Source organism: Calonectris borealis, chromosome 7 (genome assembly GCF_964195595.1).
Source record: "Calonectris borealis chromosome 7, bCalBor7.hap1.2, whole genome shotgun sequence".
Classification (NCBI taxonomy): Eukaryota; Metazoa; Chordata; class Aves; order Procellariiformes; family Procellariidae; genus Calonectris; species Calonectris borealis.
The window spans coordinates 7,762,151-7,790,010 of record NC_134318.1 but is presented as its reverse complement, the minus strand read 5'-3'; the positions used below and the strand labels follow the sequence as shown (position 1 = coordinate 7,790,010).

At 40.0% G+C, this 27,860-nt stretch overlaps 2 protein-coding genes across 4 annotated transcripts in view; one reads left to right on the top strand and one right to left on the bottom strand.

The window, feature by feature from the left end:
• DNAJC12 (DnaJ heat shock protein family (Hsp40) member C12) overlaps positions 1-27,860 on the bottom strand; it is a 44,133-nt gene that overhangs the window by 9,623 nt on the left and 6,650 nt on the right. For 2 of the 3 annotated variants that reach the window (XM_075154242.1, XM_075154243.1), the window contains exon 2: positions 761-856. In XM_075154242.1, the coding sequence (XP_075010343.1) occupies positions 761-856 (96 nt within the window). Of the gene's footprint in view, positions 1-760; positions 857-4,915; positions 5,460-27,860 lie in introns of those variants that run through there. The other variant, XM_075154244.1, reaches the window with a different exon arrangement.
• SIRT1 (sirtuin 1) lies at positions 5,745-27,425 on the top strand. The gene is made up of 9 exons (XM_075154241.1): positions 5,745-6,242; positions 8,969-9,085; positions 10,181-10,422; positions 11,709-11,861; positions 14,587-14,734; positions 18,016-18,095; positions 22,286-22,472; positions 23,827-24,387; positions 25,333-27,425. Exons 1-9 carry the CDS (start codon positions 5,774-5,776, stop codon positions 25,653-25,655), a joined length of 2,280 nt encoding a protein of 759 aa, XP_075010342.1. The 5' UTR covers positions 5,745-5,773; the 3' UTR covers positions 25,656-27,425.

Here is a 27,860-nt window from a genome sequence, read left to right as displayed (position 1 = left end):
ACAATTCCAGTTAATATAACAACTAGATTAAAAAAATATTAGCATACCACTAACTCAGACTATCCAAAAAATGTTATATGGACACCTTTAGGAAGAAGAACACTTGTTTTAGCGAAAAATAGTTCAACAATTGCTTAGCTAGATGTCATTATAAAGTATGTATCTGCTACCAAAACAAATTAGTAAAACTTGAATGTCATTAAAATTAGCATTTAAAACTCATTAATATGATGAATGAAAAAGAGATTTTTTTTTCCTCCCAAGCAATGAATACAGTTTTTAAAAAACATGTATAAAACCTGAAAAACTCAATAGCATTACCAGTGACCTACAGCTAGGAACATTCATTGTATTAGTTGCATATATATAGCTTTTTTCATCTTTTAAAACCGAAAATATATTCCAAAATGTTATTTGGATGTGGTCAAATTTATGCAGTTGGCTCATGATTCATAACCGTATCACATGCTGAACTAAACTAATGAATAAACCATTATTTCAGCTGTATCTGTAATACAATCCTGTTTTTTAAGACACTTTTAATATCAGCCTTATTCTAGGATCTTAACATTGGTATACAGGTCAGAAAATTGAGCTTTACGAAGGGAGATACTAAAAGATAGAAGTGGCAAGAAAGAAGGTTCACAATGCATTTCAAATAGTCCTGCCTGTAGAGATAAGCAACTTCAAATCCCCCCTGTAGACAGACAAGCACATCAAAACGTTATTAACCTGGAGGGGAGGTGGGGAAGGCTCTTACCGTAGATAGTTCATCGCATCCTAGCAAGTTGTAGTAATCTTCCAAGTCATCCGGTCTGCAGTTCAGAATTGCATCCATCTGGACTAGTCCAGCGGGCTTCTCAAGCCGAGGCACAGAGGGTGTAAAATATAATGTCAATTCAAAGCTCACGCAAGGGTTTAAAAGTAGCCCAGGGAAACAGGCAATTTCCACTCAGGTCTCCAGCTCTCTCCAGTGCTGTTTAATACTGGCAGCTGACACACATGAATTTTCTTGAATTCTCTGCCTGCCATTGGTCCCTGCAGGATGCCAATCCGGTTGCACAGACCTGCTAACGGCAATGCTCCCTGGGATTTGTAGTTGCCAAAGTCACTTCAACATTAAACTGTGGGTCTTGTCCAGACTGAAGAGAGTTCTGGATACTAACGGAAATCTAGTTGCATTTGAGATTTAGATCACGCCATCACGTGTATAGCCACTTAAAATCAGGCACATACTTAAAGGCTTTCCTGCACCTGAGCCTACATATACTAAAATATATTTTCTGCTTAATTTTTAATTGCAGCTTTTACCACAGTCTTTTTCAAGGGGATTATATGGGTAATTATAGAAAAGAGTAAGGATTACTTCCAAAATAACGATTACAGGGCTGCAGACTTTTGGGAATGAAGTAATGACCTTGCCAAAGCCTCTCAGAGTTCTGTCAGTCGCTTCAACAGAAAGGGGTGAATCTTTACTCTGTGAAGGCTACCTAGGGTACATGCCTAGTACTCTTCAAAAACAAACAGCTCTTGTACCTCACTTGCATGTCTGACAAAATTGAGACTATGAAAAGACAACATGAAATACTTACTATCAAATTAAACAGAAACTCTTTCTCATGCTAAATTACTTTCAAATTGTGTCTTGAAGGTCTGTATTGTGTGCAAAACACGTTCCTTGGAAAACTCATTTTATATTGAAGTGAAACACCTTTAATTTTGAACTGTGATTAATGATCAAGGCCTTAGTCCAACAAAGACTACAGACATGTTTAACTGTAGTGTCTCCTATAATCTATTGATTTAAAAAGATTACTTCCTAATCTTGCTGTAATACTAACCACTTGCTGAATTCTTTCCTCTGGAGCCTAAGGAGCTCTACTTTTACTTTTCCCATCCCTGCAAGAGCTTTGTAATCCAAGATGTTTCATGTCATCAAATATTGCTGATTCTTTAAACTAACACAAATAGATGCCTTGAATAGTTATAGAATTTTAGATGCAGTGACCTAGTAGGAGAGTCTGCACAGAACAAGTGTGTGTTAATCAATGAAGGACCTGGTGGCCATTCAGAACTGTTTATAAAACACCGAATATATAATTCCTGCATTTACAAGTGCTTTATTTTATTAACTATATTATTAATCTTCTGAAATTATCTACATATAACATTAGTCTTGCACTGCTTTCTCGTCAAGGTTGTATTGTCTGAAATTCCCTATTTTTACTGTGTGTTCAGATAGCCTATTAAGATATAAAGTACATGAAAAGAAGCAGCAATAATATTAAACAGCAAAGCACAAGCTTCAGTGAAACGATTTAAATCTGTTAGAAAACACTACTACCATATTTCTCTGAGTAAATAAAACAACAGATACACTTTTTCAACGAAGTGGAAGAATTAGCAATTACAAATCTCTCCCTCATTCATAACTTAATAATAAACCAGAAAAGTATAGGAAAGAAAGCCTTTTAGCAAGAGATCATGTAAATATTTAAATAGATTGTACGTTGGGGGAGGATAAAAAACAAACAGCTGTCCCTCTTCCCAACAGCACTCCTGACTTACCGTTCTTGTCCAAGTATTTCTTGCATATTTGCGTAAGGTGAAAGGGAAGGCTCTTTAACCCCTTTCCCTCCAGCTTTCCGTGCCTATTTCTGCGCTGCAGGATGAACTGCAGATCCAAGAGCTGGATTCAGATGACAAAACCCTGAGACTTACAAGCTGCTTGTTCGCAGGGAATTTGCTCGCTGAAGCCCCTCTATACTCTTGTCTGTTCAGACCAAATAAACAAGGGCTTTGATCCAAACTGCAGCAGCAACCATGCCTGTGCCCCCCCCCCCCCCCCGCGGGGATTTCCAGTGCTTGGGGCACAAAGGGTCCCATAGCAGAGTCTGAAGGTTTGCGTGTGGAGGACACAAAATACTGATACTGAATAATAACTCAGTCTTTACTGCTCCTGCTGATGTCAGTGGGACAACCCACAGAGCAAAGCATCATCAAAAAAAGGAGAGCAAGAGAACCTGTGTATAACGTGCATAAAAACATACAAAGATTGCCTTCAGGACGTAAACTTTATTTGAAAGAGAATCACAGCGCAGGAGATGGCACAGCTTATGTGTCTACACGTGTTTTGGTAGCGTTGCTCAGAACGTACACACAGTACTGGAAGTGAGGAAATGTCGTATTTGTTCTCTGTACCCAACCACGAACAAAATGTTTCTATTCATTCCTAACACATTATCAACAATTTTGCTTGTTTAGAGCTAAGACTGAAACTAAATTCTGGTTCAGTATAACAGGAGGTTTACCATCAACTTGTAAAAGTCATAAATGGTCCTTTAAATAAAACAGCAAGATCTGGAAATCTCCATTTGAATTTATTCCCATAAAATACATCAAATCTCCCAGTACCAGTTCTTCTCAACTGACTTTAGTTGTTTTGCTTTCTGAGGGCAGAGTACACATTTTCAAGAAGTTCAAGGCACAATATAACTCATTTGACTTTTGCATTTCGTGCTCCATCCTTGTCTCCACACAGGCTCAGAGTTGCAGAAATAGAAGAGGATCTAAGCGCTACCAAACTGACTTCCCGATTTAGGGGTAACTACTGCAACAACATCATTAACATGTATAAATGCTTGCAATATTAGAGGAATCATTTCCTCACCAATACCTTTGCAGAAAGCTTTAGATCATATACCTATATCACTTACATATTTTCTTCCTTAGAACACACTCTTTGCATAAATAAGCACCAAAACAACGTTAAAGTTGCACCTCTCCTTTATATGCTGACAAAAGCATCTTGCACATGCTTTTTAAGAAATTTGAATCTTGCCTCAGCTTCAATAAGGAAAAAGAATGCTTGCATACAAGTTTGCACAGAATAATAACGTTTTGATTCACATCTGGTTACTTCATAGCTTGTTTTTGAGAAATAAGTAGTGTGAGAAATGGCATGTTCATCTTTTTGGGGGTTGTTAATACCCAAAAGAACCAGGAAAAAAAAATACACCCCCCCCCAAATACATATACCACCTATAAAGTCAGTTATCTATAAAATAATCCCTTTCGAAGCCAAAAAAACACATATCAATAATTTTAACCCAAAGTTTTTTAAAAGGTGTTGTTATCAAGGCCTGCAAGGGAGAAATTCTACCTGTCTAATCTTAGTCTTGCCACTAAACTTAGGGATTCAGTTGTATTAAATTCACTAAAACTATTCTGCAAATAGCTTGTGATGTTAAGCAGTAACATTAAGCAAAACAATAAGTTTATACCCATGAAGTTTAGATCAAAATTCTGTGTTGGTATAAGTCCCAGGAAAGTGGCCGAGTTCTATCCAGACAAGACTTCCAGGTAGAAAGAGACACTGTATCTAAGAAAGCCCATGTGTGGTACCCCCGTATTCACTACACCGTGGTGGTCCACGATTCAGCATCGAGGTCGGACACTAAGGATTGTCTCTACAATTTATGTAACAGAAGAGATCACTGGAAAAGCACAGGTCAACACAGCTACTAGCTGTGCACATCCCACCAGGGAACACTGATGTGAAAAAGAATGAATTTGTGAATATCATTAGAGCAAACCCCAACTCTTGCAATTTACCATCGGGTCTCTCCTGCGCTACGCAGGCTCCGTTCTTAAAACAGCCATTGTTCAGACGGGTGTTGAGCCTCCCTTCCCCCCCAAAAAAAAATTTCCTGTAGCTCAGGAGTTCAAGTACCATGGTGATACATTTAAGCATCCCTACCAAAAGCTCAGCCTGCAAAACCTCCCAGGCAGTCAGCACGCATGCCAACGTCCCCGGCAGAAGCTGTGATCCTGTAAACATTTCTCTTCTTACCCTCAGCTCAGTTCTGTGTTTACAGAAAACGAAGAGCCGCCACGAACCTCTCGGTTACGCTACCTGACTGGCAGACGGGCTCACAGGAGACTCGTACGAGTTCTCCCTGGCGGGTTTCACCTCACCAGGTGCTGCACAGCTACACGGCAGCCCAACACAGTGCAAGGTGAAGCCTGCGCCAGGAAACACCGTTTGTTCTCGGGAAGGTACAGTCTCTGCCTGATGTTCTGAATACCGTTACGGAGAGGCCCGAGGGTTTCGCAAAGGGCTTGTGACGAGAGGAACACCGACACCCGCGAAGCCACACCGGAGCCGCCATTTGCCAGCAGCGTCCCGGCGAGGAGCGCGCTGCGGGGTGAGCCTGAGGGGAGGGGGGACGGACGGACAAGCTCCGCAGGGTCGGGGTTCCCCCTTCCCGCCGTGGGCGGTCACCCCTCCGCGGCAGGCGGCAACCGCCCCTTCTGTGAACAACACACCGCAATGAGGAAAGGGCCGCGGCGGTGTGCGGGGGTAGCCGGGCCGGGCCCGGCCTGCAACGCTCCCCTCAGCGGCGGCCGCACCGCTCCCTGCCCCCTCCTGGGCGAGGCTCGCGCGGGGACACGCGGCCACGTGACGAGAAACGGCCATGGCGCGAGGGGCGTGCGCGGGGAGGGGAGGAGGGGGAGGAGGAGAGGAGAAAAGCGCCCTGCCGCGCGAGGGTTGAGCCGGCACCAGCGTCACGTGACGGCGGCAGCGCCCCCGCCCCCTCACGTGACCCGGTTTGTTGTTGTTGCGGCCTCCGCGGGGCGGGTGCCCGCGTGGGCGGCGGCGCGGTCACGTGCCGCGTTTAAATCGCTCCCTGGGGGTGGGGGAGGGGGCTGTGGCGGAGGCGCTGCTGCGCGCTGCGCCGGGCGGGAGGGGGGCGGCGGTTGCTACTCCAAGATGGCGGACGAGGAGACTCCGCTCCTCCGTCCGCGCGACGGCGGCCCCGGCGGCGCGGCCGAGAGCGCCGAGCCCGCTCCGAAGCGCCAGCGCCTGGACTCGGAAGACGGCGGCTGCGGGCGGGGCGCGGCGCCCGCCCAGCGCCCGGACCGGGGCGCCGGGCCGCCGCCCGCCGCCGCTGCCGTGGCGGCGGAGCCGCCGGGCGAGGCGGCGGCCGTGACGGCCGATGGCGGCGGCCGGGCGGAGGAGGAGGAGGACGAAGAGGCGGCGGCGGCGGTCTGGAGCGGCGCGGACAATAGGGCCGGGCTGCGGGGCCTGCCCCGGGCGGAGCCGCCTCCGCAGCCGCGGCAGCGGGGCCGGGGGGAGGGGGCGGAGGCGGCGCCCGGCGAAGACGCGGCGGAGGCGGCCATTGGCTGCAGGCGGGCGCAGTGTTCAAACGGGGCGGCCGAGGCGCCGGCCCTGCACCCCGGTGAGGACCCCATCCCTCCCCTCCTCCGCCCGGCCCGGCGGGGCAGGCCGCGGGCCGCGCCCGCGCAGCCGGGAGGGGGCGGCCCGGCCGCGCAGCCCGCCTCGGGAGCGGCGGCGGCCGCGGCGGGCCCCCCTCCGCCCTGCGAGGGCGCTGGGGGCGGCCCCGCGCCGGCTGTCCCCGCGGGCGCCTCGCCGCGGCAGCCGGCCGGGCTCTCCCGCCCGGCGATAGCCCCGTGGGCCGTGTCGCGCACGGGGAGGCTCGGTGTTCACCTGCCGCAGCCCGGGGCCAGTGCTGGTCTTGCCGGTGCTGGGGAGGGAGAGCGCCGGGGCTAGCGGGTGCTCCGTGCGGGGTGATCACCCGACACAGGCTGTGCGCCCTCCATCTCCTTAACCAAACTCCAGCGAGCTGCTGCGTCCATTTTTCTAAACCTAATCAATTCTAATTCTAATCAGTCCTTGTCAAAGCCTGTTATTTCTTGTGCTGGGCTTCGTAGAAGGAGATGGACTCGGCTCTCACTTCTGAAAACACTTATTTTGCTGTGTTGCTGGCATCAAGTTATTAAAATGCAAAATCATAAGCCCTGTTTCCTTTTCACAACTTCTGCCGTGATAATTATTTTATTTCTGTTTCTTGGAAACTTGCACAGAAAGCACAGGAGCAGCAGTCTTGAACAATTCCAAGTTACAGCCTTGGTTAAGATTTCAGTGACTGCAGCACAAAACTAAACCATAATCTTCTAGAAAGTTTCTTTGAAGCATACAGTTTGACAGTATCCGTATGAAAGTACCTTGCATTGCATTATTGAAACAGATAGGTTTTGAGTGGGGTTTTTTTGTTCATTTTGTTTTTTAAGGTGGTGCTTTGGAAGCACTTCTTAAAAGGTGTAAGATACTGCATTCTGCCAGTAAAGTCTTTACATTTTATCCTGGAATGCAGTTAAAAGGTACTTTAGCTTTAAGTCTATAGTAAAACTCTACAGAGTAGAGTAAAACTCTACTTTTTGCCTGTGCAAAAGCAATCCAAAAGGGAACAGAGCTGTATGATAAGCTTGAAACAGCCTTGGTTTAAAACTTGGTTAAAAACTTCATTGGAACAGCACAGGAGTAAAGCTAATGATCTCTTATTAGTGCCTTATAAGAAGCCTTTTTGCTCAAGTTACTCAGATCCTCAGGCATGTTTTGATGTGGATTGCTTAGTTCTGGCAAGCAGTCCCTTTAGTCCTTTGAGGAATCAAATGAATACACAGGGAATGTTACAATTTAAAGTGTTACTTTAGCCTGCTTGTATCTGTCACAGTGTTTCTTAAATACAAGACAATGTGACCTGTATATGATGAGTCTTTAACAACCTAAGCTTTGATTCTTTATACAGTAGACATAAAGGTCATTTTAGTAAAACTTATATTTCACGCTTACTCATGTGTACTAATCAACTTTTTTCTTCTTCATAATGCTTTTTGCATAATGAGATGGAAGTGAAATGCTGTAAATACGTAGATTAATAATAAGAAATAGTAATGTCAATGAGCACCTGTGGTCTCAGAAGAACAAGACAGCAAGTACAAAAAAAGCAAATTTCTGTCCTCTACCTCTTGCCATTCTAATCGGAATAAAGTATTTATGCCAACAAGGGAAAGAACAGGACAACACGATCTCTGAATAAAAAATGATGGTGTTTTGTGGTGTTCCTTATTTAAGAGGAAAGTAAAGTAACCTAGCTAAAATACTGTAGGGGTTATTCAAATAGAGATTGAAAACTATTAGAGTGATCTCTGCTTTAGAGAGCATGACTGAAACTTGTTCTTCTTTGCTCATAGTCTTAGATTTTCAACAAATTAAGCTACAGTTGCTGTGGCTATTTCTAATAAAGCCAATAAAAAAAGTTTAGTAGTCTAAATTCTAATAAGCTGCTCAGGTTAAAATTTAGATTTCCCCTTAAACGTTAAGTTAGTCGTGCACGCTGTAAGGCAAGTACTTCGTTCTTCTTTGGCCTCCTTCATCTAGATACACGATGAAGTTAGATTGAGTTACTCTGGCTTAAGGCCACGAGCTGAGCTGAAGTAACTATGTGGTACTCTAAGCCAAACCCAGCCGCAGGCTAAAATGGATGAGATAAACTTAGTGAAGGTTGTTCAAGGTAGCACATTTTCTGTCATAACTGAAATACCATAGAAGTGTTTTTGTGGTCACTATTGCAGCTCAGCTGCAAGATAACCCCCGACAAAATTCTGTAACTTAGTTGCATCCAAATGTGTATTTGTGGGTTTCTTTTAAAACACTGTGCTCTTAAAACCTAGTCAAAGATTGGTCTATAAATGGTGACATATTTTCATTTTATCCAATTTTTCAGTGAGCTGAATGAAGCAAGAATTGTAAGAAAAAGGAATTTTTAATTGTACTTTTAAAACATTTGGATTTTTTTTAAGATGCAAAATCCTTAATGCCCAACACTTTATTGAATGAAAATTTCCCCAAGATCAACATCCAGCCCACTGAAGCCCAGTATTAAGATAGCAAATCCTGCAGTAAATCTACTGAAGGCTTGAAAGCATATCTGTGAACTCAAAAAAAGTAGAATTTGTCTGTATCTAAGTGATGAAACTGCCTATTTGTAGTTCATTGCAATCAAATTTAAAAGCATACAGTTTTAGATTTTGTGATATATTTAAATATATATCTGTGCCATTTGGCTCAAGCGTAACCCGTCATTGTTGTGCTGTCTTGCAGATAACTTCCTTTTTAGTGATGAAATCATAGCCAATGGTTTTCACTCCTGTGATAGTGATGAAGATGACAGAGCCTCACATGCAAGTTCTAGTGATTGGACCCCAAGACCACGTATAGGTAGAAGCCTATATAATGTTCTGAGATGCTGTTTGCCTTTGAACAGTTACTTAATTCTTCAAATGATTTCTTCTGTCGCAAAAAAAATTGGCAATTTCTGCTTTTGAGCAGCTTGGAATTGTTGACTGTATTCTGTATGTTATTTAAGGAGTTCAGAAATGAACCTCTTTAAACTTGCTGTATTTTGATTAAAATTGTCAATGTCTTTTTTGTTTAAGAAATCCTGCCATGGTCCACATTAAAAGCATACACACAGACTGACTAAATTGAACAGATTTATGGCATATTTCTAGCCTATTTACTTAGTATTAATTCTTTAAGGAACAAGATGATGCTTCTTGTATGATTTCAGCCAATCTGTAGGGCTCACTGTCCTAAGTGTTACATCAGTTTGGGAGTTACTAGTCTGCATATATATTGCATATTAGCAACAGTTAAGCGTGGCAGTGAGGAACTCAGTAGAAAGATCTTGCCTTGCACAAAGGCAAGCTATTTGGGTCCTCTTAGTTTAGCTGCTTAAGATTTACTTATTTTTCTTCTACCGCTCTAATCTCAAGTGTTGCTGGAAAGATTGATTTGATGGCTTTAGGAGGTCTTGTCTGAAATCATTAATGTTAGATGACTAAAAGAACAAAAATCCATGGATTGGTGGGCCCTATTTGTCTCTTCAGAGTGATGTTTTATAATATGACTAGAAAGTATATGTATGTTTGTTGTCTTTTCAACCTATTACTGTAAATGCCTTACAAAATGTTGGAAATATACAAATGAAGCCATAAAATGGAGATACATTGTGAAAATCTTGTTGCTAAGTAAGTGCACCTCTAAGAGCCATCAAGTTTGCTATGAACTGGGATTTCTACCTTGACTCATTTTCTATGAAATCCTTCATGGGTTAACATAAAATAATCATAAATAAGTAAAAACCCTATCACTTCAGAATTTAGACCCAAACATACAGGGTTTTTGATGAACAAAGCACTAAATTGGATTAATAAAATTGTAGTAGCAGGCATTACTAAATGGGACGATGATCATAATCATCTGAAATACTTGACTCAATTTTAAGTATTTATATTTTTTTAATTTTCTTAGGTCCCTACACTTTCGTTCAGCAGCATCTCATGTTAGGTACAGACCCACGGACAATTCTGAAAGACCTGCTACCAGAAACAATCCCTCCACCTGAACTGGATGATATGACACTGTGGCAAATTGTTATAAACATTCTTTCAGAACCACCAAAAAGAAAAAAACGAAAAGATATTAATACTATTGATGATGCTGTGAAACTTTTACAAGAATGCAAGAAAATAATGGTCTTGACTGGAGCTGGGGTACGTATTGCTGCAATGACAGTGAAAGAATATATAGACAGTTGGTTAAATACTTATCCAGTGCTTTACAGCATGCAGGTGATGTGACCCTCGCAACGTTCATAATCAAATAATTGTGCTAGATGGGAAGAGGAGGCACAACTGTCCACTAGAAGGATGCACACTGCAAGACTGGAGCTTAAGTTGGAAATTACAAGATCTCTCTTCTTAAAAGAAAATATTCTTAAACATTTAAACTCTTAAACAGTTGCTTCCACGCAAAATAGTTATGGAATAATATCACATCTACCTGTTCCAGAACATTTTCTATCCTAGTCATTTTTTCATTTGAAACAAAGGTAATGATTTTTTTAAACAAAATGTCAGTGTATCTCTTAAAATACCTGATGGAGCTAGAGGGACTAGAAGAATAGGGCTCGAAAAGAAAAAAAAAGAAAAGAGTTGGGGGGGCGAGGATTATAAGGAGAGTTTGATTACATTTCAGTAGACTGAATTTTACTTTTAACATGTGCTGCTCTGTGATGGTAATACTCACTGTTTTACTGAAGAACATTGTTAAACTGTTGTACATTTGCAGCTTTATACCGATGTACCAGATCGTAATACAAAAGTTGATCATTTTTTGCTTCTGTTGTTCATACACAGAGAGTGTGACAGCATTCAGAGAAGATGAGTAATTCACATCAGCTTGTTAGAAAAGCACTGCTACTTCTGTTATCCAATCTTGCTCTTTCTATAGTTGCTATCATACACCTGTTTCTCCTCCTCTTCCCATAGTATTTTGGGGTAGTCTGAGACAATAAAGTTTAGTCTGTATTGACTACTGCAATGCTTTGATAAACAGTGTTAGTTTATCAAAAGGGGTTTATTCATCAAAAGTAAGAATCTATTCTGTTACTCTGTTAACATGCAAAAAAATGAACACTTACTAATCAAATTTAATGCAACAGTATTTTGAATTTTTGTTCACTTCTTACAAAAGTACCAGTAGTAAAAGTAAGTTCTGGTGTCTTATTACTGCCTGTACAGATTGTACTAAAGGGTTTTTTGTCAAACTTTGTTTCTATGCTGTTTCTCGTGCTTGTGATTTGGGAATTGTTATATTGGTCCAAAAAAAGAAAAAAAAAAGAAAAATAAATACAGAGAACCCAGCCTTGTTTTGTTCTTAATGTCTCTGAGCACTGTGAGCATACAGAAATGTGGTTTCCCAAATAGTTTGTATCATAGCAACTCTTTATAGCGAATATGTAGTTTCACTTATTTCAGATTGCAAAAATATATTTCAGGTGTCTGTGTCTTGTGGAATACCTGACTTTAGATCAAGAGATGGCATCTATGCACGCCTTGCTGTAGACTTCCCAGACCTTCCAGATCCTCAAGCAATGTTTGATATAGAATACTTCAGAAAGGATCCCAGGCCATTTTTTAAGTTTGCAAAGGTATGGTTTTCCAACAGTTCTTATCTTGGTCAGTAAAGACAGATAACAATATTAAAATGCATAAATCAGATATAAAACTATTCTGTTAACAAAATGGTATCTTTGTCTTTTTTTATAAACAAGATAGAAAAATATGTTAATATATTGAATTTACTTTAATGAGAGACCTCATTCAGTGGCATTAACAACTCTCTCCGTGGGCAGGCCTTTGCAATGTATCAATTTTATATCCTCAGTGTTACTTCAGTCATTGTATGCAACCACATATTAGCCTTATTAGAAATATTTAGCAACATTCTCTTTTTTTTTTAAGCTTATTTTTACTGTCCCTGTTATAAGTTCATTATATATACAGCCATTCTAGACGGTGTCTCTAATTTCAGGGAGGATAAATTAAACTTGTAGTTATTTGATCAGACCTCAATAATCTTAGCTGCTGTTACTTGCTCTGAAAAATGAAAGAATATGAGAAACTTTTGGCCAGCACATGAGTGATGTGGAAAGCTACATTTGAATTTGATATGCTGTGGCATGCTGTTTAATGTCATACAATACATTCAAATTTTATCACTGTATTTACAGTAAAGAGGACTAAAGCAGTTTCATGCACTAATAAGTTTGTTCTTGTTTCAGGTTTTGATATAGCTGTCATAAGGATCTGTACATCTTAGAGAATTAAAGCCTTTTTGCAGGGACTGTGTTCGCTTAAAAGGGAGAACACAGCAGGTTTTGGAAAGATGCTAGTGATATTAAACAGATTAAAAAGCAGGGAGTACATCTCCGAGACAAGAAGGAATTGTAGAAGCTGTAGACATATGTAGAAACAAAAAAATAATTGCATTTAGTCTGGAATTTCCTTGGGACAAAGAAAATCAAAACGAAAATATTATAAGAAATACTACAGGACCAGTAAGGACTTGTGGAAATCAATCACTAGTAATTGTGCTCACTCTTTCTTCCCTTCGCTCACGATTTATACTACTGCTCTATTATGTTATAAAGATTGGAAAAGAAAAATCAGTGCATTCTTCAGCTGCTTCGCTTTCTCTGAAAGTCTCCTATCCAAATTCTCACATATTTTGATGCTCATTAGTATACTCAGTTCCTTGGTTTTTTAATATTAAAAAAAAAACAAAACAACCCAAACAACTAAAAAAAACCCCAACTTACTTGAAGCCTGTCTATACACAGGTTTTACCAGAATAGTCCAAATCCAGTTTGGCTGATACTTTTTTACTAAAATAATTTATCCTCCTCCTCCTTTTCTCTCCATCAGTTCTGTTAGACTATTGATTTCTTATTCCATGAAATCTTCAGTTCCTTTAATTCTAGGGGCAAAGAACGGCCAAATAAATTTGCAGAGCTCAGTGGCAGAACATGTCTTGCTTCTTCAGAATAAGATAGAAAAGCTGTTAGGACCACATGAATATCTGAATATAATGGTGTAATAGCCTAGTCATAATCTAGGTAATAGCACTATGAGCAGTCATTGATCATTGCTGCAGTTTAACTCCAAAGACCCATGTAGCTTCAGAATTATGAGTAACTTGAAATATTTTTGGGAAAAACAAATGCTTTCAGAAGTCTTTTTTGTTTGTTAATAGTTAGGCTGTATGGTAGCTGAAGGCAGAGCTATCACAAAGATTAATTTAACAGCTCACTTGTGCTAGAACTTTTGGTTCAGCATTAAGTATCTACTGGTAAAGATAGGCAGCAGCCTCCTTCTTGCTAACTTTCTTTTGGCAGTGACTCTTGTGCTTTTTGTGTAAAAAAGCCTCACTTTCCCAGGTGAGACTCCAGCCCAGTTGCTGTTCAGTGGTGAGAGAGTTGCTGGAGAGCAGAGTCTGGAATTCAAGTTCCTCCCCTAAATAAGTGCTCCTGAGCAACAGAGTGGTGGTGGTGCTGATGTCCTCGTCGCACAGCAACCAGAGGTACCACCTGGGGTGGTCAACTCTAGACAGAGGTTCCTAGTGTGAAGCTTTCAGCTGGGTGCCCACATTTAATTTTTCCTTTTGGCAGGCTCCTTGTTCACTGTGAGCAAACATCAAATCATTCTACAAAAGTGCCTGCATTTTTTTCCATATGCTCTTTAGATATACCTGCCTCCTCTACCTTGATCTAATGGAAGGGCTAAGCATCTATCAGGCACAGTGGAATTGCTCTGCTAAGCCATATGGTTTTAACTTGATGACTACTTAACTGGCCAAATTGGCAAAGCTGGTCTGAGTATCACCTGTCTCCCCCTTTATATCCAATGCCATTCTGCTTTCTGGGCTTCCATCTTCTAGGAATGGCTGCTGATAATGCTGAGGAATAAAAACTGCTTATCCCAAACCAAAAGACCAGAATCCAAATTCCTCATGAAATTTTCATTGGACTGCAGTTAAACCATATATGTTTCCAATAACAAATATTGAGGTTACTTGACACAAAGGGAAAAAAGCTTTTCTATTTCATACTTCTCAAAACCAAAAAAGATCTAAACCTTGCTTTTATGCTGTGTGAAGAACAAAATACCAACTTGCATGGATCCTGACGTGATCAGAAGCTCGCTGTTGAAAGAAGAGTTGGATCTGAGAGAAATGGCAAAATTCAAAGGGAGTGACAACACTAACTGCTGTCATAACCGTTATTGATAATATTTAGCTCTGTGTGAATTCCTGCAGTTGGAATAAAGACATTGTGTATCCATTTACACTTTCTAATGTACTTCTGAATTCCCTAGGAAATCTATCCAGGACAATTCCAGCCATCTCTCTGTCACAAGTTCATAGCTTTGATGGATAAAGAAGGAAAACTACTTCGCAACTATACTCAGAACATAGACACATTGGAACAGGTTGCAGGAATCCAGAGGATAATACAGTGTCATGGTTAGTGGTTTTAGTTTCACTTTTCTTATTTTATGTGTAAGAACGATTTTTACTAGTGCATGTGACAAGGTAATCGCTATTGGAATTACTTTTTTTTTTTCCTTGAATTGGTATCTCTTGGCAACAAATATTCTGCTTTTAAAATGTTGGGGTTTTTTTAGGTAGTTTAAGTATTTAAATCAGAAATGTTTCAAGCAGCAATACTTCTTTCAGTAACTATGCTTGATAAATGATGGTCTTTGTCTATCAGCAAAGATCCACACCCTGTTCGCACAAGCTTAGATCTTAACTTTTAAAATTTATTTGGTGCTTCTTTATATTTAAGCGTGAGAACATAGTGTGGAAATCAGTCTTTTCGTAGGTCCCTCTCACTGTCTATCAATGGAATGGAGTGTGGCTGTTACCTGATTCTTTATTTAGGTTATATTCCATTGAAATCTTAAAATATCCTGATGCTTCAGTGACTTTACCTCATGTATAAAATATTGTGGATTAATCATGAGTTCAGTTCAGTTGAACTGAAGATCATTTTGTTACACCTTCAGTGTCCTACACATTCTGTAACAGCAATACCAAATTAAGTGGAATTTCTTAATTAGTTGCTTGACATGCTTTCCATTTCCAAGGGCTTGCAAATGTCAAGCTAAAAGTCCAAGGATTCGTTTTTAAGGAAAGGATGCAGAAAATTAATTCTTAAAGTGCACATTTGGATCATCTAGTAGACTTCTGGCAAATAAATGGTTTGAAAGCAGTGTTGGCATGTTTGTAAGACCCGTCTGTCTAATTCCACCTTTTCCAGGGACCAAACTCACTTGGTTTCCTTATCTACAAAACTTAGCTCAGTGCCAGATTCGTCAATTTTCTTTTTTCAGACAGAGCCAACATGGTGCTCTGTTGTGGCGACCAAACAGCACACAGGAGAATCCTATCTGTCAAATAACCCAAATCTAGTGCTAGTTTCCATCTGCGCTTAGTGTGTCATGCTTTTTCTTTTGGTTGTCATTCCGAAGGATGTATTTATCATGAACTTCTTACATGGTTGTGTTTTTGCACATCACTGCCACACTCAAGCTTCCCATTTCTTCAGCTGCTCACTACAGTAATTAGATTTCAGACCATCTTTTGTGTATGTTCTGTATAAGTTGATTTTAAATTAGAAAGATTCTTTAAAAACATGCTATGGACTTTGAGATTTTGAGGCCTTTGGAAATTAGCAAAGGTTGTTTTGAGCATATCAAGCTTTATCTGACATACAGTTATGCTGCTCTGTAACAAATGCTAGTTGACACTGGTAGTGGCAAAAGAGAAACTGACACTGTTACGTAAAGATTCATACTGCTATATTTATTCTCTCTTTTTTGTCTAGCTGTGCAATGGCAAGTTAATCATGAGTGTGCCAAATGACAAGGAACCTTGTAATGATTTGGGGAGTTCATATATGAACCTCTGAAACCATTTCACACTGCAGAGCTACAGTAAAGTTGCTACTATGAAAACTACTGTATCTTGGATGCATTTTCTGAATTTAAAATGGCTTTTGCATTCAACCAACATGTCTGGAATTAGATCATATTCCTTGCCATTGCTGTAGCTGAGAGATCAGAGGCAGTGGCCTGCGGGCTGCACGACTCATGTATGGGGCAGCATAACTTCTTGATCAAGTCCTTTTGACGGTGAAAAATAGCTCACATAATAGAGTTGCAAGTAGATAGCAACAGGTGCCTCAGACAGGGTTAGGTCTGCTAGCCTGACAGACATGTTCCTAACGCACTGTCTAAAGGATTAAATTATTACTATAAACAAATTATAATGAGCAATATATAACTGTCGTACTTCCTGTAGTCTTTGGAATCCCCCAAATTCTGGGAGTTGCAACGCTGAGCAAGCCTTTCGGAAGCTGTGCACTTTCCACGCCAGCAGTGATTAGCAGACCTGAACCGCCAGTTGTTCATAAATGATCTGGTCCAAGTTTTTCTGTGCTTTCACTCTGTTTTACCCAGATACAATATCCCCAAAGCATATTTTGATATTGTACTTAGTCCCAGAATCCCTTCATTTAGCAGCGTGTTGGTTGGCTGCTGTGCGTAGGTTATGAGCAGAAAATATCTTCGGTTTGAGTGGCTTAAAATAATACTCCAGATAAAGTTTTGGTACCAGAGGTTTTTAGCTGTTCCTAGCTTCTGCAAAACTTTCAATATCGTAATGGTTGCCTTTCTAAAAGTTTCCTTTTGTAGAGAGACTTTTGTACCCCCGGTACATTACTCAGTCACAGGGCTTTCTTACTGCCCTTGTATCACCGTCAGAGATTAGAGCGCTCCAGACTTTTACTGTACGACTGCCACATTCCAGTGCAGGGTCAAAAAGATCTCCAAATTTTTTTTTTTTTTTTTAAACCTTGTTTCATGGTTAGGAGAAAATCTGTCAATTTTTCACTTCACTCTTCAGCATTCTGTCAACTTCCAGCATTATTCCTTCCGCAGATAAAAGGCCTTGTAGGCCTAATTCTCCGGGACATGTGCACACCAAAAGGCTACTCTAGTTTGCCGCAATGACTTCACACTGTGTATTTTCATGTGTGTCTTAGGGACCTGATAAGCTTTCTCTTTAGACAGAGAGAGACACGAATGCTCTACCAGATGCTCAGGCATCACCTTCAGCTGCTTCAGAAACAGGCCAAGTGCCTGGATGGAGCAACCAACTTAACATGCTCTTGCCAAATAATAAACATGGTAGCTAAGCTGGATACCAAGCTCAGAGCAGTATTTCAATTGGAATAGTATAGCTGTAACTTCTCACTTCTGCTGAAGGGAACAGTACTGCTATTTAGTTGCCTGTAGTGAAGTCTTTACTAATGCATTCTCTTAGTTATTTTGCCCTTTGATAGCTACAGTTTCTTGAGTTCATGTGGGTTCATGTCCTGCCGCTGCTGTTTGCAGAGCTGTCAGCACTACTGTTAATTGTGTAAAGAGGAAAAGGGAAGGTTCTGTTCTCCCCGCCTTGTATATGCTTGCACAGGTTGGGGGAATGAGAGAACAAAATATAATTTTCGTTGACATGCATGTGGTATATCCTACTCCTAAAACAAGACTTCTGCTGAATAACATCTAGAAGAACTGCTTTTAGTACTATAAGTATCTTATCGTAATTTTAAATTACTTTTTAATGACTGATTTTTATAGCACTGCAACATAACAGCCTTTGGGTCAAAACAGCTTGGGCAAAAAGACCAAATCTGAATGACTGAAAATCCTTATTTCTACCATATGGGTTTTTCCCCTCAGGTTCCTTTGCAACAGCTTCCTGCCTGATCTGTAAATACAAAGTTGATTGTGAAGTTGTTCGAGGAGATATTTTCAATCAGGTAAAAATTTACTTCAACTGCAGCTTTCTAATAAATAACTCTCAAAAAAACCCCAAACCACCACCCTTGAATTGCTTAAAAGATCTGCTTTTAAAAGGCTACATATCTTTGCATCTATTTCATAAAAGTGCCTATCTGTATTTTAGCATTTCCTCTAGTATTTAAAAAGTATACTCAAATACTATACTGCAAAAATCAGGTAATGGGAAAAAGCAGAACAAAACCATGAGTCCATTTTTAACGGCACCTCCAAGAAAAGTCGAGGTTAAAATGGTAAGTAGAAAGTTGGATTTATACCTGTGTTAAGTTAATCTGAACTCACAGTCACACTGAGAAAGTATTCTTAGCTATTTATAACATCGGTTGCTCTCTGAGCATTTTCCTACGTTAAAAACATGTTTAAACAGTAGATGATGCGGAGAAATTGCTAACTACAGAGCAGCCTCTGAGCAAGGAAGAGGATCGAATGAGATGTCTGACGTGCTTTCTAGCACTTCTGAACTATTCCATATTCCAAACTCCCCACACCTGGGTGTGAAGTGCCCCAGGCCAAGGCAGGAGTTAGTTCTGCTCTGTCAGAGCAGATGAACCTTTGACTTGGCGAGACCCTCTTTGCTCTTCTTCCCCTGCTTTTGAAGGGACAGAGATGATGATTCTCTGATCAAAAAGATCTTGTTTATACAAATGGAAGGGGACTCTTTTTCTGCAGGGTCATGTGTTTTTGATAGATGCTTAGAGTCCACAGTTGCAACTTTAGATGAGAAACATGGAAGGGATGTTAATCTTTCAAGTATTACATTTGAAATGAAACTCGATGAAAGCCCTTCAGAAGAGATGTTTGAGTTAAAGCTTTAAGCAGTGTGAACTTCATAAGCCTGAAGCTTTATAACACTGAAATATTGAATGTGAAATCTGGTTTACTTTGCTATTAAGAATATTATTTTTGAGAACTTTTTATCTTACAGATGTTTGCTGCCCCTTTACCTTCAAAGCCAGCTGGTTAGAGTTTAGGTTTTTTTCCTTCTAAACAATCATTCCTAAGCATTCTGTAATTTTCTGGTTTGATTGTTAGTGGTCAGGACTCCTTTTCCTAACAACACTTTAATCATTGTACGTTTATATGCTGAACCGAACTTCTGCCCTGATGGCCCATCCCTGCTGGTGGTCAGTAATGGAAGGGTGGGGAAGTGGGGAGAAAGAAGTCTGTAGCAATACTTCTGCATAATGAGAACAAAGAGGGGTCTTACTCCTGAGATGAGACTGAAGGAGCTTTTTACACTCAATATTTCAGCCCTAATCTTATAGTACTGTTGCCAGGTATATCTTTCCAGGGCAGGCCCTAGCTGTAATACTGAATTATTTTCATAATGCAAAATAAATATGGTTACTGCCAAATACAATTTCAAACAAGAAATAGCGCTACTGAAAGAAAACATACCCTTCCTCCTTTATGCCTGAAAAAAAAAATTGTTCTATTTGCCATCATTATCTTTATTCCATAGCCTGCATTTCCCAAACCAGTGCTATGCAGTTTCTTTTTCTGTTGCCTCTCTAGAATATAGAATTTGGTTCCTTAGATATGAAAAGAAACGTTTTCTGTACTTACAACACGAAACACTGTCCATTTCAAGAGCTTTGTTCTCTAACAAGTCCCCCTTCACAAAAATGGTTTTGGCACCTGGGTCCCAATAGATAGTCCAGTTTCTAGACTCTGCTGTCCTCCACTACTTGAAAGTTCAGTTATACATGGCCCCAGGTCCTTAGTTTTCCCTAAAAATACCTTTCCTTTGCTCTGGTCCATCCTCTGATGGTTGTAAGTGCTTCAGCATCTTTCTGCCAGGATTTCCTTTCAACATATTCTAGACTGAGAATTGTTTGAGATCATCTGTTCAGAAAACTACCAGTTTCTTGTTGCTGCTCTTCATTCTTTTGCCACTTCCAAGACAAAGTGCTAGTTCCCTGTTGCATGATTCTTTCTCTAGGTTGCTGCACACAACCATCCTTCTGGATGAGAAGCAGCAGCAGTTATAAATCACACAGGTAGAAATTTTGAGTAAAACAATTTTCAGTCACTTCCAAAAATATCACTTTTACGTTGCTTTTGACTATTTAGGCAGCTTCAACAAATAGTGAAAGAGTCTCAGATTTAGGAAGAAAAGGCCCAAGAAATGGAAAACACGCACCAGTTCTTGGATATTCTTAAACCAACATAATGGTTACTAATCTTGTTTTTGATATATGGATAACATCACTAGTCAATGAGAAATTCCATTTCTCTTTCATTAGAGAAATACATCAGCAGAGGTGGTGGGGTTTTGCGGGAGTGCTACTTCTGGAGGGAAAGAGGACCCTAGGCAACTGAGTGGCCAATTATCTAGCTTTAACTTCTTGGTATTAATTTCAGCTCTTGGAATAGATCTTCCCCCTTACTGACGACCTTTCTGAGGATTAGCAGAGAAGCTGGTGAGTAGTGTAGTGTTGAAACGCATTTATGGGCCCATTACAGTGACTCAGATTTTGGATAGGGACATCAGTTGCCCTACAGAGATCCATTAAGTCACAAGTCATTGGACTTCTGTGAGAAATGATGGAAACAGAGTTAATATTACTTGGTCTCTTTAAACCAAAAGTTAGAGGTCTTCATTTCATCCTCCTCCTAATACAGAGCAAATTATTTTCCCTCCTTAAGCTTCCAACTGAAAGTGCAAAGGCATCACTAACATCAACAGCAGAGACAGCAGGGTAAAAAGCTTCAGAAAAGTTTAAGCTGTTTGTGTGTTATGAGCTCTCTTTCTAATATGTAGAGATCTGAGGAAAAAGTTCAAGATCCACTCTACCCATCTGCTCCTTTTTGGGGAATTCTTTAGTTGGTCTCCCTTTAGCATGGGGTTACTAGACACTTCAGCTTGGGTATGTGGTGAAGGTTTCCTCCGTACCAATTCCTAGTTCTTGTGCCATATTACTTCTTACGCATCCCTCCTACAAGGTTTTCTTTAAAGAAGGATTGGATTCTTTGTTCGAAGACTTACATTTTTGGGAAAGGTCCTTTGACACTAGAGGAAGGCCTTTTACTTGTGATGTTTTCTCATATGGAAAGCATTGTCTTTTGTCCTACTGCAGACATCCATAAACTAGTTCTTTGATTTAAACTTTCTAAGTTCTGTATTATTTTTTCTGCATATATTCTGTGTACAAGAGGGAGTTGTTATGCATTTAAATGTCAGTTTTCATATATTTTCCTATTACAATAGGCAACATACATCTCTTTACACCTTTATGTAGCACTAATTTGCTTGTGATGACTGCTACAGGATTGCAGCTACATTTAGCTCCTTAGATTTATTCTGGGGTATCGTATTTTAATACTACAGCTGAGAAGACTTGAACTATTTGAAAGAAACATTGCTCAGTAGTAATTGAAGTATTGTCTGTACATACTCCATTGCTTATCTTCTTGTTTTTCTTCTCTCTGAGGAAGTCTTAAGACAGGAAAGAGTTGAAAGATCAGAAAATCCTCTGGTTTCAGGAGGAGAGGGAACCTGCTTCTCCACAAACGTAACTCTTGTCCACTTTTTTTAGTGAACAAGGATTCTGCTCTGTTTTTGGAGGAATTGGAAAAATTTAAAACGGAGACCAAACAAAAGTTCTTCCGTGTGTTCTTGTCCTGTATGCTTTTTGCTAGCCACCTGCTACAGTGCCATGTTGCTTTACGTGTATAACACACATACCCCTTTGGAGGAGAGGAGAAAGTAGAGAAATAAAGCTCTACAATATACTTTTTGATTAGGAAGGGGTTATATCAGATCCTATAATGGAAACAGACAGTGAAATCTTAAGTTTTTGCTCTGATTAAACCAAGAAAAATATATTCCTGTCAAATAGGAGGTAATTACTTATTGGGGCTGAGCATGACTTCTGGACTTTGGCTTAGTTGTCAGCTAAGAACTGTGATGTTCTCCCTTTTGCCTTAAGAGGACTCCCTCTTTATTCCTGCTGCAGTTTTATTTCTGTGTGCAATTGCTGCAGGCTAGAGTAAGAAATGTACTTGTCTGTACATCCACAGAAAAATGAAATGAGGAAGTATCACTGAAACTTCCTTGTCTTTTGCCAAAATAAGTCACTGTGAATTGCTAAAATCTGAGGTTTTCAAGGGCACTTGAACTGTAGTAATAGAAGCTGTTCTAATGCAGGTTGTACCTAGATGTCCCAGATGTCCACCTGATGAGCCGCTCGCTATCATGAAGCCAGACATAGTGTTCTTTGGAGAGAACTTACCCGAGCAGTTCCATCGCGCCATGAAGTATGACAAAAATGAAGTTGATCTCCTTATTGTCATTGGGTCTTCACTGAAAGTAAGACCAGTCGCATTGATTCCAAGTAAGTGACTATCTCTGGTAATATTTTCTGCCAAAAATTTGGATCAAAAGTGAAATTCACAGTTAAGAGCTCTAAGAAATGCTTTTGGCTTGATTCAGTGAAGAAACTAGATTAAGCATCTAGTTTTCTAAGATGAAAACTGATTGCCTATGTAAAGCTGAAATGCAAAATAGAGAAAGTAACAAATTCCAAGTGCTTTTTCTACACTCCAGGCAGATCTCAAGGTAGTGAAATGATAATCTGCAAAACCACTCTCCTAAAACTTGACTTTGTTCTGAGATTCAATTAATTTCTCTCCCTGCTTGCAATATGCTTTCAGAATTACTTGAAAGATTTAGAAAGGAATCATCTTTAAAAAGATAAATGTAGTATCAAAAAAACAGATCAAGTACATCAGGTGTCTGAGTTGTAGCTTATTTTAAAGTCAGTACTTAATACTAAATGATACACAGCGGGCATTATGTAGTGTGTCACCATTGGATCCTTAGCTTTTAAAAGTGATATGGAAAAACATCTCTGCTAATAGACGTTATGGGAAAATGCCCTTCAGGAAGGCTAAGAAAATGCCATGACAGGTGATTTATTTGCCTACTGAGTGCAAGACTTACTGGTGCTTCACATGTAAGCCTGAGGAGGACATGGGCTTAGCATCTGCTATTAACTGGGAGCAGTACCGCACCCACGGCCTTTGTAATAACATCCTCTTCGCTGTACAAGAGGCAGAGCCTAGTGTTTAGGCCGATGGGAAATGCATAAGGACTGGAAAGTTAGGATCCACTACACAAACCATTGCTCTTTTTGTGTCCTAGAACTGGATTTCATGAGTTGATTATGCTAGGTTGCCAAACTGGTGGGTTTTGGAAGCCTAAATGTCAGAAATGGGTTGAGCAAGCCTGTACAGTGTAGATTGTACCTGGAAATATTTGGACCTAATTAATAGAATGTCATTTACCAACAGTACATTCCATGTGCACTTAAGGACGTTAAATGAAAGCCCAAAATCAACACAGTTCTTCTAAGAGATTATAGTACTAATTTTAATAATCTTTTTAATACTTGACCAAACATTGCTGTCGTCAGTATTTCTGTGCATGTGTTTCTCAGTGATGGAGTAGAGGAACACGTATTACTGGAAAAAATGGGGAAGAAAAACCTAGATAGGCTACAGTAGGCATAGCACCTCAAATTGCTATTGTTAAATTTGTGATTTGCTTGTCTTCTTCCTGATCTGTCTGTTTTGGTCTTGTTGCAAGTGAATGTATAAAGAGAAGTCTGAGGAATCAACTTTCTAAGTAGATCTCTGCAGAAAGTGAAACTGAGGTGACTACCTTTAAATTCTCTTCTCTATATATAGGTTCCATCCCCCATGAAGTGCCTCAGATCTTGATTAATAGGGAACCTTTGCCTCATCTACACTTTGATGTGGAGCTTCTTGGAGACTGTGATGTTATTATTAATGAATTATGTCAAAGGCTAGGTAGCGAATATACAAAACTTTGCTACAACTCAGTAAAACTTTCAGAAATAACAGAAAAGCCTCCACGAACGCACAAGGAGCTTGAAATACACTCAGCCGAGCTACCGCCGACCCCTTTAAACATTTCAGAAGGCTCTAGTTCACCAGAAAGGATGACTCCACCAAATGCTTCGGTGGTGTCTTCAGAACACCCAGCTGAATGTAAGGTAGAAAACTGTGATCCTGCCTCAGAAACTAAAGGGACCTGCACAGAGGAAAAGCTTCAGGACATACAGACATCGTCAGAAAACCCTGAAAATCCCGCTAGTGAATTAATGAACTCTGAAACAATGAAGGAAAATGGATCTAACAACGGAGAAAATAAAGAAAAAAATGAAATATTGAAGAAGTGCTGGGTAAACAGATCTGCAAAAGAACAGATTAGCAAAAGGTTGGATGGTGAGTGTTAACTCATTTCAGTATTTTGTATTTTTTTGGCTGAGATGTTTATTCTAGACTTACTTTAAAGCAATAACTAAGTTACCCTTGAGGGAATCAGTGGGTTTTGGTGGTTATTTTTGTTCAGACACGTGTCTACGTAACTCATCATTGTATCCTTTATTTCTTTTGGAGAAGCCGATGGGAAATTTTTTTCTAGTTCATAATAGGTTTTATAATCAGCGATTACATACTCCCTAAAAAGATCAAAGTTCAGGAGTCTGAAGGCAAGTATCAAAAAATAAATCAGATTCTAGCATTCTGAAATGCATTTTCAGAACTAGTTTGATCCTCAGGTGTTGAGAAGCTGGTCACACTAGGTCATAATTTGGTATGGCAGTAGAACTGAAAGATGAAGTCATGACAGGAGTTGAAAAGCAAATCTCACAACTGGAGCCAGGCACATTTTGAAGGCAACTTTAGAATTTCCAAGGAAGCCTTCCAGTGTGCAGTCGCTTAACTGACATAAGGAGTTCTCACACTAGAAAGTCAGTGTGGATGAAGAACCAGGTACTGAATTGCAACTTTCCACAGTAAAGGCTGTTTTTAGACTTTGTCAAATGCTCTGTGCAGTGGGTTCCAGTTCTGTTACAAATAACGGAACCTAGCTGCGAATACGTGTACCAATGAAAAAAAGCTGCTAAACCTTAAAGCTTAAACGCTCTTTTGCCTCAATGGGAGGGGGAAGAAGGAATGCTGAGCTTCCCCGTGAAGCATTTGTTATGTGCTTCATATAAATGCACATACATTGAAATAAATGTGTTTCTAATGTAATCTGATTTGTCAGTTAAGTTTTACAGTTGAAAATACCTATGTGCAGGTAGGTACCTTCTAATCAGAAGTCTGTAAGACCTTGTATGAATAATTTATTTTAGTCTTTTCTTGACTTTTAAAATTCTGTTTCAGGTACTCAGTATCTATTTTTACCACCAAATCGCTATATTTTCCACGGTGCTGAGGTGTACTCAGATTCCGAAGACGATATCGTATCTTCTAGCTCTTGTGGGAGTAGTAGCGAAAGTGGTTCATGTCGTAGTCAGAGCATAGATGTGGAGGATGAGAGTGAGATCGAAGAGTTTTACAATGGCATAGAGGATGAGGACGCTCCTGAAAGGGAAGAGGAACTTGGATTTGGGGACGATGGAGTTGAACAAGAGGAATCGGCAGCTGATGAATCAGCGTATACAAATGAAGCTGCAGGGACTGATCATCCAAGCAACAAGTTGTAAAGCGATCACTGACTGGTTACAGGAACTTTCCACCAGCATTAGGAGCTTTGGCATGTCAGAATGAATGTTTACGTCTGAATTTAGAGCAACAAAACCATAAGGATGTAGTGTTTATAAACAACTAAAACAGATTTTCATGCTTAGTTTTTTACCTTTTTCAATAAAATTCTATTACTGCGCACTCAACACTAACTCATCTTTTTTTTTTAAGGTACTAGGAATATCTAAACAATTGTCACTATGTTCACTTTTAAGTTCATCTGTCTGATCAGGCATCCATGTATATAATACATATTTTTGCTTAATGAATTTCAGCTTATATTATTTTTAAACAGTTTTGAAAAAGCCATTGGAATGTTAAACTAATATAAAGGGAACAGCTAATTTAGACCAAAGAATGGTATTTTCACACCTCTTGCTTTGTAACAGTTTGGTTTATTTAAAGCCTTCTTACGCTTCTGCTAAACCTTTCATTCTCGCCTAGTCTGTCATTAAACACTGGCATTTTCCAAGACCTACTGTGGCAGCTAATTTTTTGCTTTGACAGTTACTTTGTATGTTTGAGACATACTTAAATGTGAGTAGATAGTTAAATGGAAACAAGACAGCGAGCACTTGAGAAATCCTATGTTTTTTAGACTGATCAAGAAGTGCTGTGAAAATGCTTAGGTTACTGAGTTTAATACTTCCTGTGGACATGAAGCAATGTTGACATTGGCTCCTTAGCAATTGTAATACTGGCATTTTAAACAAAATGGATCCCCACAGTAGAAGTTTTTCACGTTGTATGCAAAAGTCAAATATAGCGCAGCTTGCATTAAAAACAGCATTTGATAAATTGCCAAGGCTCTAATGTGGAAGCTAGGCTGAGTTCAGAACAGTGTTTCTACCAGCATGTGAGAAGGCGCAAAAAAATAAGCCCTTCCGTTATACTTACTGATGCAACCAAACCAGGAGGAACTAACTCAAATACCGAGAGCCTCTGCTTACGCTGCTGAGTGGATAAGACACAAAGTAATAGCCTACCCTGGAAGCATGCTGTTTTGAGGTCGTGTCTCGGGTTGGGAAAATAATTTTCCACCTGCTAGCTCCACCTTGCATATTAAAAGAAAAGCAGCTACTCAAATTATTACATTGCATATTCAAGTGCTAGGCTGCCTTAAAACTGGATGTTGCAAATGTTCAAGTGCGGATTGTTTCCAAGCCTTTAGAACTATTTTGTAAAATTGCACAGTGCAGTAGTGAGTGAAACAGCATTTTTCTATAAACCACTTTTTCAACATTGGCCCAAATGAACTCTACGATGTAGATTATTCATATACTTTGCTTTAATATTTATTACATTTTGGAAGATGTATAGTAGCTGTTCTTTGAACATAAGATACATCAGTTAATAAATATTTAAGAACAGCCTCCTGTATTCATCAGAAAATGTTGGCGTGTTGTCTCATTGTCCAAATTTAATACAGGTCTTATTTGGCTACACTAAAGAATGCAATATGTTTAGTTTTCACTTGCATGTCACAATGTATTAGTTTGTGCTATAGGAGATATTTTAAATTGAAATACTTTGTTTTAAATTATTTTTACAGTGAGGATTGTTTTCTGCTCTTTTATATTGTATATAGTGTCTTTTATGTAATCTACTGGCATATGTTTTGTAGAAGACTGTTTAAAATGACTGGCTATCTTCCTGCAACTTTTGAAATACAAAAGCAGTGTTTTATACTCGTACACTCTGTTCTAAAGTCTATTAAAATTGTCATTTGATTTCTGGTTTCTGTTGATTTCTAGTTAGATCGTAAAAACTTAACAAGAGATGCCCTATAAAGTCAAGGTATACCCTAGCTAATGTAAGGCATTAGATAGTAAATTGCTTTTTTCCATCTGCCCCCTTGGAAAAAAAAAGCCTCAATGAAGCTACCCTGCACTGTCTTTGGTAAAATGACCTCCTAAACCACAACGCAACGTTGTCCTTCAGAAAACGACTTTTCTCCCTCCAAACCCTACGTTAACTTTAGATGCATTTGCTGAACCGGAGTATTTATCTCTGCTGGTATTCCAGCACCTTGCAGCTCTGCCGCCCTTTCTCTACCCAGCCCAAAGCTCCTTTGACGTTTGGCACTTGCTGCTTCCACCCCAACCCTGAACAGCCACGTCCAGGAGAAGCTTCCTGTAAGGAACCAGCACTGCACAGGAGTTTGG